This window comes from Cnephaeus nilssonii (genome assembly GCF_951640355.1).
Source record: "Cnephaeus nilssonii genome assembly, chromosome: X".
Classification (NCBI taxonomy): domain Eukaryota; kingdom Metazoa; phylum Chordata; class Mammalia; order Chiroptera; family Vespertilionidae; genus Cnephaeus; species Cnephaeus nilssonii.
The window spans coordinates 6,572,261-6,590,096 of NC_137071.1; the positions used below are offsets into that span (position 1 = coordinate 6,572,261).

The 17,836-nt window shown below is 41.9% G+C and overlaps 1 protein-coding gene across 1 annotated transcript in view; it reads left to right on the forward strand.

Moving 5' to 3' along the window:
• The window catches only part of NHS (NHS actin remodeling regulator), a gene marked incomplete at its 5' end in the record, with an annotated part of 164,543 nt that overhangs the window by 100,040 nt on the left and 46,667 nt on the right, over positions 1–17,836 (forward strand). Inside the window, one exon of the mRNA XM_079765653.1 lies at positions 15,072–15,224. Within this exon, the coding sequence (XP_079621779.1) occupies positions 15,072–15,224 (153 nt within the window). The remainder of the gene's footprint in view (positions 1–15,071; positions 15,225–17,836) is intronic.

A 17,836-nucleotide genomic window follows, 5' to 3' on the forward strand; every position in this document is an offset into this window, starting at 1 on the left:
CACACCAATGCACACAAGACACTGGCGGAGGGGTGGGATAAGGGTATGTGACAGGAGGTAGGGGAGGCTGGAGGAAGGTCAATGGGGAAAAAAGGAGATATATGTACTAATATATATAATATTTTAAACAATAAAAAATATTTAAAAAATGAAATAAAGGCTTAGAGTTCTTGGCCAAGAATAATAATAATAATAATAATGAAAAGAACATGGAGGAGAATGTGTGGGAGGGCTGTGCTAGAAGTGGTGCATATCACTTCTGCTCACATTCTACTACTAAACATAAATACATGGCCATATCCAACTGCAAGGGAGGCTGGCAAATGTCATTCGGCTGTCTGCATAGGAAGAAGAGGAAATCACTTTAATAACCAGCTAAGCCAGAATGCCACACTGAACTTGAGGAAGAGGTCATTCCATTAGAGGTCAGCTCCATATGGATAGGGACCCTCTCTCTCTTCCTTTGAGGCCTAGTTGAGAATCTCATGCCTTCCTGGTCATTAGATCTCCACTGTCATTTACTCCATGCCATGCCTCCCACTAGCCTTGCTCTCTCTCATGTCCATCCCCCAGAGTGTTTATTCCTACCTGATTATATTCTTCCTTATGAATCAGGTTGTTTCCTGGCCTTGTTCCTACCTGGATATAAGTTCCACAGGGCAAGGATTGTGTCTGTCATGTCCACCATTGTACTATATTCCAGTGCCTAGCACAGTGCCAGGCATGTGGGAGGTCCTTAATCACTCATTGCTTAATGAATGAATTAAACTATTGGGCCCTGGGGATCTTGAAGGACTTTATGGAAGAGGTACAGTTTAAACTGAGTATTGAGTAGAATTTATCTGGGAGAAAAAAAGAGATCAGGAGAAGACAGGAAATAGACTAAAAAAGAGATAGAAATGGCCACAAGATGCATAGCTTGAACCATTTATATAGTTTAGCCACATCCATTCAACCCACTTACTTGAACTTCTATAACATATAGGTCAGTGGTCTCAGACTGTTGCTTCGCTAAAGGATGCAAAAGATACACAAGAAAGCCCGTCTCTATTCTCAAACAACTTGTCTTGAGCTCTGCTTTGAGGGGCAACTAAGACATTCTCCATTATGTAGCAGGTTCCTCCACCAGGGCTCTCCAGTGAAAGATTTCAGCCTTCCTTTCCAGAATGACCATGTCTTCCCAAATGGACATCTGCTCTTATGTAAGTTAGAAAGTGGGGTAGCAAAGCAGAAAGTGGTGAAAGGCTTTGAGATCAGATGTACTCACTTCAAGTCTTAGCTCTAGCATTTATAATCTTTGAGCAATTGGGCAAGTTTCTTAACCTCTCTGTGCCTATTCAGTAAATTGAAGATAATCAAATGTGCTTCCTTGGTTTATTGTGGGACCCAAATGAGATTACCTCTATCAAGAGCCTAACCCAGTGCCTGGTTCATGCACATGCTAAGTGGTATTGTATTTCTCCTTGGTAGCCTCTAACCTGCCTACCTCTGCTTCACACAACTTCTGATCTATCTGCAATGGTCCTTCTGGGACCCACACTGAGACTTTTCAACCTTCATATTGGGTTGCCTTGTAGAAAATTACAAGTATTCAAATCTTTCTTACCTCAAAATGAAAATTTCATATGGCTCTCTTCTAGCATTTTCCAACCTCCCTGCTAATTCTATCTTTCACTCCCATCCCATTACCACTACTTCAAGGTTACCTCTTCCTTGTACTCCTTGCTGAAGCAGAGAGCATTTCTCTTGAATCTTTGGCACAGAGATTCTCTCAGGGTGCACACTTGATCCCACCTGGGATAATTCTAATCTGTCTTATTTGGCTACTAGGTTATAAACCCATCAGGGCACTGATGACGTCTCTTTCTCTTTAAAGTACATCTGCATAGTAACTTGAACTTAATGAGAGATGACATATTCTATTTCCCAGACCCAAGTATAATTAGACAGGGACTCCAGTATACTCAGAGATCTGTTGGTAAGCCCCTGAACCATGTTGGCCAGCACTGGGGCCTGAGGCCCTTGTTCTCTAATGAGACCCTCTAGACTAGTTGCCTGTATACATATCTTTCCCCCCCCTCTTCTCCTCTTGCCTGTGCCTGCCTCCTTAGCAAATCAAACTGAAAAGAGAAACTTGACAGATATGTCTTGAAGTTGGGAGAGGAAAATAGGGTATCATTTATCCATTTTGAAAGATTATTGAGTTTTTGGATCATCACTTGCTTATTTAAGAGCTATAAGGTTGAACCATATGAAATCCACAATAACCAACTATTTTGACCTACAAAAATATCAATTTCATATGTTTCAACCTAGTGTTTTGGTATTTGGGCTCATTCACATCTGAAGTGGTCTGATCCCTGTGTGTGGTTCATTCAGTCAAAGTCTTGGTAGAGAGATTCCCCCAGAGAGGCTTCTCATAACTTCTCAGGGCCCATAGCCTTCAGTAGATTCTGCCATTACTTATGGAGTTTCCATCATAGGCTCTGGATTAAAAAATGGCTTGTTCATTTCCCTTTTCCCTGCAGGTGCCAACATATGTGTTTTATCTCTGGATAAATGCCAAGACCTCCAAGCTTGAGTTTTCAAGTCTTCTGGAGATCAAAATCTCTATCACCACATGGACTTTTCTGTGATGTTACTCAACAAACCCAGTCCAGCTTCTCTAAAGGCCAGTGGCTGAGTTCCCAAGAGACAAGGAGGGAATGGAAGGAACTTCTAGTTTTCTAAATATTGCAACACATGGGGCATATGAGCATGAAGGGCAAAAAGGCATTTAGGTTTTTCTCAAATAAAGTGTAAATTAAAAATGTAGAAACTGTAGATGGATTTTGATTATTTATAAACTAGATCCACCTAAATGGGGCAGTGGAGGTCCAGTGACCTGTTAAATGCCACACAGGAGTCAGGACCCTGGGAATAGCCAGGGTGCCTGTACCATGTTCCTGTAAAGGCAGCCTCCCCTCAGCCAGTCCTCCAGGCCATGACCTTCTCAGCTAGTATTCCAACCAGGATCCAGAGCTAGCTGACCAGGGTTCATCACTACCACACTGGGATATTTTGACAACAAAGTCATTTTAAGCCACTTTGGCATTAAACTTTTAAAATTAGCCATCTGCACAATCAAGATATCCCAAATTTGAAATGCACATGCTTGTGTGCTGTGAAGGGTACATTCCTAAAACCCCTAAGACTATTGGTTCCCTGCACATATTCCCTCATCCTTATCACTTCGGTGCATGGAAGCTGGACTTACATCTCCCAGAACTTGCATTCTTTTCCCGAGGGCTTTCTCTGGCCAGGAGCTTATTTTTTAGAACTACCAGGAAAATATTGCTCTGGTGCCTAGGTAGCCCTCAGCCAATGACTGACAGGAAGTGGTAGATAAATATCCCAACTTTCTTGCTTCTAAGGTGTGTGTTCTACACTGGCTTCTGGTGCAATCCAGCCCCATTTACCCACCATGATAGCATGCTCTTAAACACACCCTTTATTGGTTTCCTTCCATTCCCCTTTTTACTTCCTCGGACCTCTTATTGGTAGCTTTCTAGCATTACCTCCCAAATAAACTACTTGTACCTACCTGAACCGTTGTCTCAATGCCTGTCTTAGGAAAACCCAAACTATTATTTTCATTCTCTGAGCCTGTCTTCCATAGGCATATAGAGGCACTGAGGCATTGACCATGGAAAGAGGACCTCCCTAGGTATCACTGCAGACTCAGCTAGACTCAGGCTAATTGAGTCAGAAGATAACACATCTTTTCTGACTCCAGATTCAGTGTATTGTGTGTTAAGTATCCCCCACTCATATAGCTTATGCTGTATCTTTTATAAGAGAGCACAGAACTCATAATAAATGTCTAGGTTTTGTTGTGGAAAGATCCTCAGAAAAGAATTCCTTTTGGCTTGCAGGCTCATGTATTTATAGTTTCTTTGTTGTCCCAATAAAGGGCATCACTTCTCTTCCACCTATGAAAATACTAATTAGCAAGTAATAATTCTAAGTAAGTGCAGTGGAGGTGGTATGTGGGATCTTTTGTAACTATTTTTAAATTTTTCATTGTTGCTGATAATATGTAAGTAAATTTTAAAATACTAACCTCTACCTAAGAGAAAATATTTATTAGTATATATAATTGGGTGTCACGTGCTAATTACCTTACTGCTTCACAATTTAACTAAGACAAAGACATCTATCCAGGAGGACCAGAGAGGTTCTGTGCACCATATTGAAAGTAGAACCCTTTCCTCTTACACCCAGTGGGTATGTGCAGTGTCTCCTGAATAAAAAGGTGATTTCACTTGCTTTTTCTAAACTGCCTTTCCCACTTCAGCTCCACTTTCTTCCCTTGAATGTCAAAGGTGACCATGTTCATGACATCACATCTGTAGTTTGAGCAGGATGGAAGGGACTTAAAAGCATATTAATCTTTGTGGGCAGTGTGTCATCTTTCCTCTCTATTTCCTTCTTCCAAAGAACTAAGAGTACTAAAGGATGATACTCATGGTTATCCCTGTAACCAACCTCATCTGGTTCTTTGCAAATAATGAAAACATTTGTGACATTCAACCTTTTCTTAATCTTGGAAGTATTTCTTAACTATCCATTTAGCTCTCCTAAAAGATCAAATTCCTTATTTCTGCTCAGTATTCTTTTTTTATACTTTAACTTGCAAACTTTTAAAACTGCCAGTGTCTCTTTAAGGGGCGTGGGGCTAATAAAGCAAAGGTTGAGCCAAGCTCCTATTCCTCCCACTCTGATTTAAACTTAGGCATGAACACCTTGAAAATTGGAACAAATGTGTTAGGATTTGATGATGGGCTGGTCATTTTCAGTCCAAGTTGCTAGAAAGCAAGCACTTTATCACTATCATTATGGCCCCTCTGGTAAAGTTAACTTCATGGTTGATCTAATTATTAGATTGAGTTATCAATGTAGTTTTTGTAGAACAAACCAGCTGACTAGCACTAATTTATGACTGTTCAATCAAATACCTATCTTATAGCCTTGATCTCTCATTTTTTAAACTAGTGCTACTCAATATGAGGTCTGCTAATTGGTGGTGACATCAGCATCCCTAGATAAATTGTTCTTTACTCCCTGGGATGACATGCTTCTGGAATCCTAAAATAAAAATGGCTGGTTCCTTAGAGAACAGGTGAGAAAGTGTGGGATTTTTTTCGGTGGGAGGACAAACTGATAGATGTAATAGGTAGCAAATCATTACTGAGAGAGATGAAGGGCGCAGCAGCCAAGCTGACTATTGGCATGGGAGGAAGAAGTTGCCAAGGGAAGTGCATAGACCCAGGGTCAGGAGACCTGAGTTTTATTTCTGCCTCTGCCAAATATCAGCTCTATAATCTTGGGTCAAATCTTTGAACTTCAATTTCCTCATCAATACATGAGAATAGTGGCCTAAACAGTAGTTTTCAATGTGCTGACTGCTATCAGAACAAGAAACACATTTTATATTTCAACCCTGCATATACACACATACATATACACATGTACACACATGTAACAGAAACAATAACTTCATAAAACAACACTTACTTCATGTAGTGCACTTTGCTATTTTTCTATTTTCTTCTATTTAATTATTTTAAAAATACTAGTCATTACCTGCTGAATGGATTTAACAATCCACTAAAAAAAGCACACAACTCTATAATTTCTGGGGTACCTTCCAGTGGTAGAATTCAATGACTCTGCTAGCTGCTTAAAAGGAATTTTCTTAAAACAATAGATGAACTGTGACAGATGGCTACTTGCTTACATTCTGGATGAAGTGCATGGTGTATAACATGGCAGCAGAATGGCCTGAAGATAAACAAGTAAATTATAAACTGCTTCCAAGGAGTTTATAGTTCTGCAGCTCTGACAGTGACTCAGAGAATTAGGATCTCCAAGTCATTACACTGAATGCTGCCCAAGTCAACAACATCAGAGACTGAGGATATCCAAACTGTCAGAGAAGTCACAGGCTCTCTGGTAGTGGGCAGCCTTCTTTTCAGTTTTCAGATTGTCAGACACGCGCCCCCCTACCACCACCACCAGAGTGATCTCTAGTGGCCTCATCTTTGTTTATATATCACTTATCAAGAAGACAGTAAAATAAAGAAAAAAGAAAAAGAAACTTGGAGAGCTCCAGACTTTCCTCTTTTGAACTTGGACCCCAATCCTGGCCTCTTGGTCTTCTTTTGTTTCCAGTCCAAGAAAGGGAACTAACATTTAGTAAGCAGTAACATGGCAAGGACTTGATCATTTCATTGGATCCTCAGAACTGTTCTATAAAGGTTCCACGATTCCAACTTTACAGAGGAGGGTACAGAGGCCCAAAGAGTTCATTAACTCATTCTAGATCCACTGCTGCTGTGATGAATCCCCAGCTTTCCATCCCAGAGCTCAGGGTCATTCCCCAACTGCATCCTGCCATAGCTTGAATACAAAGTCTTTCAGAATGGATGATGTAACCTCACTTAATTTTGGTGACTAGTAGAAATAAGAATCATAAACAGAACACAACAGGACTCAGGACTCAGAGAACAGAAGGTCCAAATCCTCATTTATAAAGATGGGGACTGGAATACTGGAAATGTTTGGTAACAAGCACAAGGGCAAAGAACAGCAAGTATAACCCAGGTTTCTAGTGGTCTTTCCACAGAATGTTGGACAATAAAACAACAGTAACAGTAATAATTAAGCAGTACTCCTGGTATTTTGTTTTAGAAGATGGATAAATATTTCTATGGGAAAAATAAATAAATATACGGACATGTTTCATTCTCTGGGTGCTGTCATGTTTCAGTGTAACCAAAAAATGCAGGTTTGGCTGCCTGCTGTAAGGAAAGCCAAACTTGTGAGATAGGTGCTGGTGCAAAAAGAAAGAGGTATTATTCAGGTGCCACCACCTAGGAGAATGGTGGACTCCTGTCTCAAAGACCATCTCCCCTTCCTGCTCAAAGCTGCTGCTGTCCTTATAGAGATAGCAAGAGGAGGGTTTTTTCCCATCCAATCATCTTTCTAGCTTTTAGTGGGCTTGGGCACTGTCCAATCATCTTCTAGCTTTTGGCATGCTCGGTGTAAGAACCGCCCCTTGCACCATCTTGGCCAGTAGGAGAGTCTCCCTGAGGCTCCCTGCTGGTCTACAGTCACAGAGAGGGAGGCTGCAGGACCCCCATCAGGAAGCCTGGAGTTGCTGGTGCCACCCCTCCTCCCATGCTGGACACAGTGCCTGCACATCCCGCACATCTGAGGGAGCCAGTTGGAGTCCACAGGACACCTCTGGATCCTGGTGTGCTGGAGTCCTCTGCACAGCCCAACTGCAGCCCACCCCCTAAAGTTGCCAGTAAGGACTGACAGCTGCCTATGGTAACTTCAGGACACTGAAACTTGTCAGGAAGCTTAGATTTTTCTGATACTGAGGGGTCCACATTGGATGCTATATCAATAGTGGTGGACAAGTCAGTATTATGGTTCTATAGACTAGGAAATCCAGCAGTAGGGACAGACTGGGAACCTGGCTATGGCATTGGGCTGCTCCACAGGTGGCAGATTGTGAAGCCGCATACAGCATGGCTAAGGTTCATGATCTGAAGAAGGGGTCGATGCACAAATGAAAACACTAGACAAGAAATATGAATTTAGGAATCATGGATGAGCCAGGTGGAAACTTACCTCTAGAGAAGAAGCTCCCTGAAGCCCTGGACCAGTTAGCTTTTATTCAATTTTAGATACACATCTTGCCCTCAGTTAGGCACGGCAATCTGGTAGCAGACAGACTATCTCAAAGGTCAGTAAATATTAGTAAAGATTTACTTTGAGACTATTAGGTCAGGAAATTGCTTCAAGCCACCACTATCTCGACAGAACAATTGGTGCATAGCTTTAGCCCTTGCTAAAGCTCAAGGTTCATCAGCCTTCCGAGTTCCTTGTTGCATTTTCATGGTAGTTTTTGACAATGGATGACTTCCCACAGCAAAGCCTTTTCTCCTCCACACTGCCAAGCAGAGTGAGCAAGGGGCTGGTTGCCAACAAAGGAAGAGAGGCGGGAATAAATGGTTTCACTTGGTGAAATTCCCTCCCTAGTTCCCTAACAAATCTGAGAACTCATACAGCAGCAACAGAGACCCTAACTAGATTTTCATTTTGCTTACCAAGCTGGTAACTTCTGAGGATTATCTTATGCATAGCAGGGATCCAGGGAACAAACCTGTGACATATCTGTAACACTGACTATTTCAGATGCTCATTAATATGTTAATGTGCTAACACACTCCCTGCTGCTTTCTGTCACAGAGCATCAGAGTGGATGGTTTGTGGAGGAGTGTGTTCCTGGCAAGAGTGTTGTGTGATGTGGGGGGTGGGTGTGATAGGTTGAAGGGCAAGAAGGTTAGCAAGGTGTATGTGGGTAGTTAATCCTGTAAAAACTCCAAGAACATTCTAAAATATATCTTCCCTCCTGCCCTGGCAGGTGTCTCAGTTGATTGGAGCGTCATCCTGTACACCAAAGGGTGGTGGGTTCTATCTTGGTCAGGATCCATACCCAGGTTGCAGGTTCGATCCCTGGTTGGAGTGCATGCAGGAGGCAGAAGAACATCTTTCTCTCTCACATCAGTGTTTCTCTCTCCCTTCCTCTCTCTAAAAATCAATAAAAAATAAAAATATCTTCTCTTTCTTGAAGGGGTAGAAATTCCATTTCTGAGTAACTTTGCGCCCTTTTTTCTGAAATTTTCACCATAGGTATCATTCAAACTTTGATTTCAGCTGTCAACTTCCCCCTTTTAAAGTCCTGAGAGGCTGGGAGAAGGAAGACAATGTAGCATGGGTAGAGAGCCAGTGGCAGGGGTGGAGACTTGAGGTAGAGAAGCTTTCTGGGAAGAGAGGCCAAAATAAACAATTTTGTACTTCTCCCAGGGCTAATAAAGGTTTAAGGGAGTGAGAGGCTCATGAAGCCAGGAAAGGCAATGTTAAACAAGTACCAAACCTAGCAGGGCAGGGAGAGACTGGGGTCTTGAGAGGCTTGGGGCAAGATTATATCTGCCCCTGAATTTTACCCCTTCCTAACAGTTCCTAAACTCAAGTCTCCTCCTGCCCTTAAAAAAGGATCTGGCCTTTCTAAGAGAGTGGCAGCCATTAGTTTTCCTCAACTTCCACGTCAGCTCATTTCAGATGAACCCAGTGACCCATGCTTTCAATACATCACTGTGAATCAAGGTCTAGACAATTCCATTATCCCCAGAGCTCGACAGGGGAAATGAATTAAGTCCAGTCTATAAAGACTTCACTTCTCTGTAGACATTTCCTACAATGTCATTCTCTTTTAGCAGTTTGGTGTTTGTGGTGCTGTTTGTGTTTCTATGATATGACAAGTCTGCTGGGCACTTTTTGAAAGATTCACTGAGTTCTTGGTTACACCTAATACTATGGGTGACACAAAAAGTACCAGTTCTGAATCTTTTCTTTTGATTTTGAGAAGCACTAAATACTTTTATATGGCAGACATCCCACTCCACCCCACTCCCCAATCAGCCTTATCTTAGGCAAACTTATTTCAATACTAGAGGCCCAATGCACAAAATTCGTGCAAGGGGGGGGTGTCCCTCAGCCTGACCAGCACCCTATCACAATCCAGTACCCATCTCTCCTAACCACCTGCCTGCTCGCTCTTTACCGCCTGCTTGTTCACTCCTAACCGCCTGCCTGCTCGCTCCTTACTGCTTGGCTCGCAGCTCCTTAGCACTGCCACAGAGGCTGGAGAGGCTCCTGCCACTGATGCTGCGCTCACCAGCTGTGAGCCTGGCTTCTGGCTGAGCGGTGCTCCCACTGTGGGAGTGCACTGACCATCAGGGGGAAGCTCCTGCCTTGAGCGTCTACCCCCTGGTGGTCAGTGTGCATCATAGCGACTGGTCGTTCTGGTTGTTCTGCCATAACAGTCGCTGGGCTTTTATATATATAGATTGGTTTTAGAAAGCTACTTGCTTGGAAGCCAGAGATAGTTTTTAATCCCAGATCTTCCACTTGCCAGGTGTGTGACTTTGGAAATTTACTTACTTTTTCTGAGTTTCTGTTTCCTTATTTGTAAAATGGGAGCAATATTTTAATCCTTGCATTATGTGACAATGTCTTGAATATAATGGACTTGGCTTAGAGCTTAGCATATGGCTGGAGCTCTTTGCAAGAGCCTATAGTCTTAGACAGGAGAAATGATACTTACACATAAACTTTTTTCCTGCTGTAAGAGATACAAAAGACACATAGCCCTATTTCATATTGTAACCCATACCATTATCTGTCCCTTTCTTGGAGGGCAGTAACAAAGGGAGGACAGAAGGACAACTAGGTAAGGCAAGTGACTGGCTATAGGAAAATAGATAAAATAGTGGGAAGGTGTCTTAGTTTTCTATTGTCACATACCAAATTACCACATATTTAGCAGCTTAAAACAACACCCATTTATGATCTCGCAATTTCTGTGGGTCAGTATTCTGGGCACAGGTTAACTGGGTCTTCCGCTCTGGATCCCAGTGATCTGCAATCAAGGTTTTGGCTTGGGCTGATTTCTCATCTGAGGCCTGAGGGTCTCTTCCAAGTTCATTGGTTGTTGCCATAATTCAGTTCATTGAGGTTAAAGGACTGAGACTCTTAGCTCTCAGAGGTGACCGACCATTACTTGCCATGTGGCCTTCTCTACATTGTGGAAGTTTGTTCTTCAAGGCCAGCAGGAGAGTGTCTCTTCTGCTTGTTGTCTCTTTTTAAGGCATGGGCAGGAAACGTCAGGCTCATGGGCTGTATAAGGCCACAAAATCATTTGGTCTGGTCCTGCCAAGGCAACTGCAGATGGGACTCGAAATTCAATAAATCTAGAAGCTTTTTTCATGGCAACATAAATTTATGTTCAGTGAATTATATTAAGGGAATGATGTTATAAATGTCCAAATGGCCCTTGGCAGAAAAAAAAAATGTTTCCCACCCCTATTTTAAGGGCTCACCTGATTAGGCCAGATACATTCAGGATACTTATATCCCTTTTGATTAATTGGAAGTAAACTGAGTAGGGATCTTAAAATCCCTTTTGCCAGGTAATGCAACATAATTCACTGGTTCTACCTAAACTCAAGAGGAGGGGACTATACAGTATATGTACACGAGAGGGAAGGAATCTTGGTGGCTATCCTAGGATTCTGCCTACCACAGAGGGATCCTTGGATGTATCCAAATAAGCAGAGGAGAAATCTTCTTGGTTCTCTTTGTATCATATTTATGAGAACAAACATTACTGATAATACTAAGCCAGCTATATTGCATGGCTTAGCTGTGGTGAAATTGTTAAACAGGGAGAAAAGGGGACAGGGTGAACCTGAAGATATGCAACAGGCTTGCAATGGCAGTGATACAGTGAGCTTATGAATGATTGGATTCAACTTTTGCTGGACTGTTATGTAGGAAAAGGAATAGATATTTTAAAGAAGGAAAATGAGATAGTTTTCCCTGGAAGAGTTCTATTATTAGTGTCTGTCTGTTTGCCTCTGGTGGACACATAATACTAGTTAATGCTCTATAGCCAAAGGACAAAACTGAAAGCAAAGTGATTACAGAGTTTTCCTTCCCTTCCCTAAGAGATAAACATTATTGTAGCCACTGATGAGTGAAATGCTCACCCGTTAATGCATGGCAGAAATCCGTTATTGCTTCTCAACAGATAAAGATAAATACCAGGAAAGAGGTGAGGATTCCTAGCCCTGAAGGCTGTATTGTGAGAGCTGGTTCTTCCCAGGAACTATGACTTGGCTTGTGTCCACTCTGGAACTCACATATTAAATCTTTGCATCTGCAAATCCACAGTCCTGAGCAGCAGGCAGTTTAGCAGCCCAGAAACTCAGAGCTGGCCTGCCCAGTAGGCACAGTAAGAATGTGTTTAGGGCATCAAAAAAGCAGGGTCACAGAAAAACTGCTTTTTTCAAATAACCTGATATTTAATAAGAAAAGAGAATATTGTGAACTTCATTACATTTATTTTACAGTATGATAATTTATCCTTTAATTTGAGATTCCCTACTGCAAAAAGGTGGAGGTGGAGGGGACTATAATCTTTTTGGTGTTTATGGCCTTTAGAATCTAGTGGGCTTAAGCAATCCCCAGAGAATTGTATAATACTGAAACAGGAGGAATCTGCCAGAGGTGACATCTTCCAGCCTGTTGCTTCCAGGTAGAATCATACCTAAACCATTTTCACACAGAACCAGAGAATGTGCACTCCAAGTTTTGTTCTGTGCTATATCCCAGCACCTAGTACTGTGCCTGGGATATAATAGCTATTTAGAAAACATTCCATGAATGGATGGATGTTTCCATTTTCAACAGTTTCTTTCTTTCCCCCATGTGGCCCATCTCACTTCACTCCCAAAAGATCCCAAGGAATCATAAGATAACATTTTGTGTTTCTCAAACTGCCTGTTGATAAAAAATAATCCAGGGGCACTTTTCAAATACACAGATTACTAGGCCTCTCTGTTGGAAACTGGTTTAGGAAGTCTAGGCTGGAGCCCAGGATTCTGTGTTTTTGACAATTACTTCTGATGAGTCTTCTCTTTAAATCAATATTGAGATAAATAGCAGGAGCTCAGCTCTTACCACACAAAGATTGAGGAGCCACAGCCACTTGACCCAGTTCTGAGAGAATGAGGGGCTGTAAGAGTTTTCTGGTCTACTCCCAAGTCACGTGGGCCCAGCTCTGAATCCTGATTCCTCCTTTCCTAAAGGAATGGATCTGGGAGAGGAAGTACTTGGAAAACCCTCTATTTTGGGGACTGCCCACTGAACTTCTTGCCTTGTCTTTCCCTCAGGCAAGCTTTCTGTTCTGTCCCTTCTCCCAGCCGCAACTAACACATTAATTCACAACCACCTCTGTTGGGTGGGAGTTGACCTCTACATCCAGAGAGAAGCTAACTTTTTAGTCAATCCTGGTCACTGAATCTGAGTGTCCCTCTGATGATGGCTAAATAAAGCCTCTGTTTTTAGCACTCTCCTTTACTTTACACTTGAGAAAAGGGAAGATCTGATCCACATATGGCCCACTCTTTCTATCCCAAGGCCTCCCATACCTCATCTGAGGCCTGAAGAGGCTAACTTCTCCCTCAGCAATTCCTCCTAGATTTTCTTATCCCCAGGACCTAGTTACTCTTGACTGGTTCCCCAAACACTTATAGTTTCCAAGGAAAAGATTGAAGTTTTAGAGTAGCTCAAGGAAAAAAAATTGCTGTTTTTATTCTTGGCTCCATAAAACGTTTTCCTAAAATACTATCTCCTACCCAGGAAGATAATCCTGGGATCTCTAACCCTTGGGCTTGAATTCTTGGAGATTAAACACAAAGAAAAGATAAATCTAGGTCAAAGGGAGTAATCTGTTCTGTAGCTGAAGGTGAGAGAATATAACTGACTATTTATTATTATGGTTGGCTAATACAATAGCCACCTATGGCTATTTAAATTAATTTAATTTTTTTAATTAAAAATTTTAAAGTACTTAGTAGCCAATGTACCACATTGAATGGCACAGTTATAGAGAACATTTCCCCAGCACTGTTTCGGGGGCATGGCATTGCCCTTTGAACCTGTCAATGTGGTGTTTCTTTAGCATCTTTGGAAATAGGTCTTTGTTTCTATTGGTACTCTTTGTGGGTATGATGCATTATTCTAGAAAAACACACTACTGATGACTGCATTAGAACACAAAAGCAAAACCCAAAAATAATTGCCATAAATACAGTAGTTGGAGGAAGATACATTATCAAAAGGCTGCATTTCCCCCAGTTTTCTTTCTATTCCCTTTCTACAAAAGTGTTCTTCCTTCTTTTTCATTTACTTTTCTGTTCTATCTGTAGAGTATCTTGTTCTAGGTATGGCTTCTCAGACAAAGTGAAATGGTAGACTTAACCTCAAAAAGAAAAGGATCAGAGAAAAACCAAAAATCCATTTGGGGCACAGGAATACGCATTTGGGCAGAATGCCCCCAAATCACATACCAGGAAAAAAAGGAAAAGAAGCGGAAAGACACAATGAGACTGGGAGGAGCTGATGAGCCCAGGACAGGGGTCTAGTCTGGAAAGTATGTCTGGAGGGTAAGGCAGACTGGGATAGTGCTCACCATTCTTGAGACTGGCAGGCTGCCCAGGTGTTCAGGAGTTCCTTTGTGCAAGAATTTCCTCTTCAGAATCCTCCCTCTTAGGAGCAGCTTCTTCCATAAGAATTTGCCTTCAAGTCATGTGTGATTGCCATCCTAGACTCAGTGTGTACATGAAGAAGACATAATGGGTTAATTGCTGTGCTCTGGTGAAGGAGGCCTCCATCCCTGATCTCTTAGATGAGTTGCAAGGACTGTGCTCCTCTCCTTACCAGCACTGTCTGTGGTTTCCCTCTCTTAACACCCATACCCATGTAATGGGATATTTAATGCTTGTGTTCGCGGAGACCCTGGGCGAAACTAGGGAGACTTGAGTAATGCTTTGAAACATGACAGGCAATGAGGTTGGCAGATCAAAGGCAGGATAAGGTTAAATAGTGAGGTTCGGGGGCCAAGGATCACAGGAGACAGAAAGCAAGGCAAGCAAGGGGAAATTCAGGTGGGCATCAGGGGCAGGTGTGTAGAACTATATATAGTTCTGCAGCCCTGCAGCCAGAAGACTGGAGATGGGGCAACCTTTTGGACTCATCCCTGAGTCTTTTCTCTGCTTTCTTGGAAGGCAGGACCCCCCACCCCCACCCCTAAGCATGGCTGGCCAGGGCCTTGTCCAGGTTGATCACAGTACAAAGTGAAGGTGTGGATAGAAAGTTAGCTGGTTGGTGTTCAGGGGTTTCCCATCCCTTGGATGGGGGCAAAGGTTGTTCCTCTCTGTATTGTAAACTTCAAACCTTTCTTCAGTCTTGAGTGAGTTCCCAATGTGAATGCAGAATCGGGACTTCCACTCTACCTGGACTCCGCCCCTGCCCTCTCCCCACCCCATTGTCTGCCAAATGCACAGTTTAAAGCTACTGACATATAATGCCTCATTTTCCTTTTTGTCTTGCAGCCGTCTCCAACCTGGACATTGAGAGTAAGCTGAGCGTGTACTACCGTGCACCGTGGCACCAGCAGAGAAACATCTTCCTCCCGGCCACGAGGCCACCCTGCGTGGAGGAACTGCACCGCCATGCCCGGCAGAGCCTGCAAGCCCTGCGCAGAGGTGATTAATCCCAGGCTTGGAGGGCTTTTCAAGGAGAGAACTCAGAGAATGTCCCATTCAGTTGTTCTCTCTCCCATTACTCACAACACTTCCTTTTGTTATAGCAAGTACTTTGAAACACTCCCTTTTCTAACCTGAAATGAAGTCATAGATAATATAAACTACCTATACACATAATTAAAAGTAGCATTATGGTCTAAATATGATAATAAACAGAATTTAAAAGGAAAAATATTTATTGTGATAATAATACTTGCAATATGCAAATGCCTGGGCATGACTACACTAGAACACATAATGAAGCAGTGTTTGCGCCTATCAAGGTAGCTTTGAATTAAGTAAAAACAATCACAAGTCATTCTGAAATAAAAAATATCAGGAAATGAAGGGGTTGAAGGGTAAGAGGACACACCATAAAAACTGGTGCATTCAGAGTACATGAAACATGAGCCAAAAAACACCCTTGGATTATAACTAAAAGGGATTTAGGTTTGATTCAGAAATAGGATATAGACTTTCCCTTTACAAGAAGTTCTGGAGGGATATTTGTGACTTATTTCATTGTTTGGAACTATCCTGTACATTGTAGGATGGCTGTCATCCTTGGCTCCTGTCCAGTCATCAAACAACCAGACCTCTCCCATAGAGCTCTTCTGTTCCTGTTGAGAACCAGTGATCTGGTCCATTCTACAGTGGAGCACGTGGAGGCCTAGAGATGTCAGGAAACTTGCTCAGGGTCACATATAGCAGGTTAGGTATAGTGCCAGGACCAGACCTGGGCCTCCAGACCTCCAGCCAGAGCTCTTTCCCTCTTAACTATATACCGTGTTCTAGGGCCGTGGTTGGCAAACTGCGGCTAATGAGCCACATGCAGCTCTTTGGCCCCTTGAGTGTGGCTCTTCCACAAAATACCACGGCCTGGGCGAGTCTATTTTGAAGAAGTGGCGTTAGAAGTTTAAGTTTAAAAAATTTGGCTCTCAAAAGAAATTTCAATCGTTGTACTGTTGACATTTGGCTCTGTTGACTAATGAGTTTGCCGACCACTGTTCTAGGGAAATAACTAAATATTTCTATTTTGGTTTCTCTCACAGTCCTGAGAAAGCTGGAGTTAGGCACATAGCAGTCAAGGTAGAAGATACAGCCCTTTCTTACACTGGTTACTTTTCAGTGTCTTAAAACCATTCTAATTAGGACAAGGAGATTACAAACTGGCATCATTCTCTTAGAGTCCCCTAACTTGGGTATCAGGAGTTGGCATGTCAGCTTTTATGGCCTTTAGATTTTTGCTATGGAGAAGATAGTGCCTGTACATTCAATGTCTTTGTTCCAAATTCTTTATGCTTCTTTAAGAAACTGTATCTTGCAAAAGTATTACTATTCAAGTAAAATATTTTAAAGTCACTATCAATATGGGGAAATAAATTGGCAAATGTTGGTTTCAGCTTATTTTTTCCACATATGTATGACTTCTCCCTTTTCTCCAATTCCTAGTCATTTTCCCCTTTAATAAAAGAGTTAACCTACTGATATCCCTAACACAATTGTTTCTCAAAATTCCCCTTGGTTATTAGTAATGGACACTATGATGCTTACAATGAAGAATGATTATCAGTATCCTCTAGAAAGAAGTATCTCTGGCATTTTTATTATTCCTTTGATATTATACATGGCTTAAAAGGCATTATTTACCAAATTTTTAGTGCAAGCCACCTTCTGGACATCTTCCCTAACACTCTCGCCATTCCTTTGCAGCTTGGATTAGAAACCCTTCCCATAATATCCTGTGCATCATGTCACTTATAAGCTTATATTATAACTAAAAACCTATAGACCTATCTTCCACCATTAATCCATGAGCAACTCAAGGGCAAGGCTATCTTATTAAATTTTTTTTATTCCAAGCATTTAGCATGAATGTGACATATAATAGGTCCTCAAATGAATGTTTGTGCAACTGAATGAAATTCTGCAGAAAACTGGTTGAGCATTGAGGGCACAGAATGATGACAGGGAAATGTGATCATTCTCACTAAATACTTTCTTTGATTCCATCATTAGAGAGCTTGAGTAACGTTAGCCCTTTAGCCATAATTATTTTTATCCTTTTATTATTATTATTCATAAGTCATTTTTTATTCAATTTTTCCAGATTCAACCAGATAACTTTAAGCTGTTCATAGGTATCATATTTCACTGTGTTGTCATGTTTGGGCTTAATGGCATAACTGAGAAACAGCAAGTGCCAATATCAGTTTTCTGTGAACTTCCTCCTAAGGGCTGAGAGAGGGATGTGGGGGCTCGTGGGGTTTGGAAGGAAGACCCTGGAGCTGCATCTTGCCTCCACAGACTGGCTGGCTTTGTGGTTGTCTCGATAGCAAATCTTGGGTGTGGTGATTTTAATAGCACTGCAGAGAGCCATAAACAGGAATTATAGGCATCATAGAATTAAAAACATGCAGTGTAGAATTAAAATTAGAAAGTGACTTTTTTTTTTTTTAACCTTGTCCAAGAAACACAGCGGCTTAGCAGTGCGATCAACAGAATAGTACTTCTGCCATCTGGTGGCCGTGACTAATTCTGACCTATCAGACAATGGCCTTGCTAAGCAAATG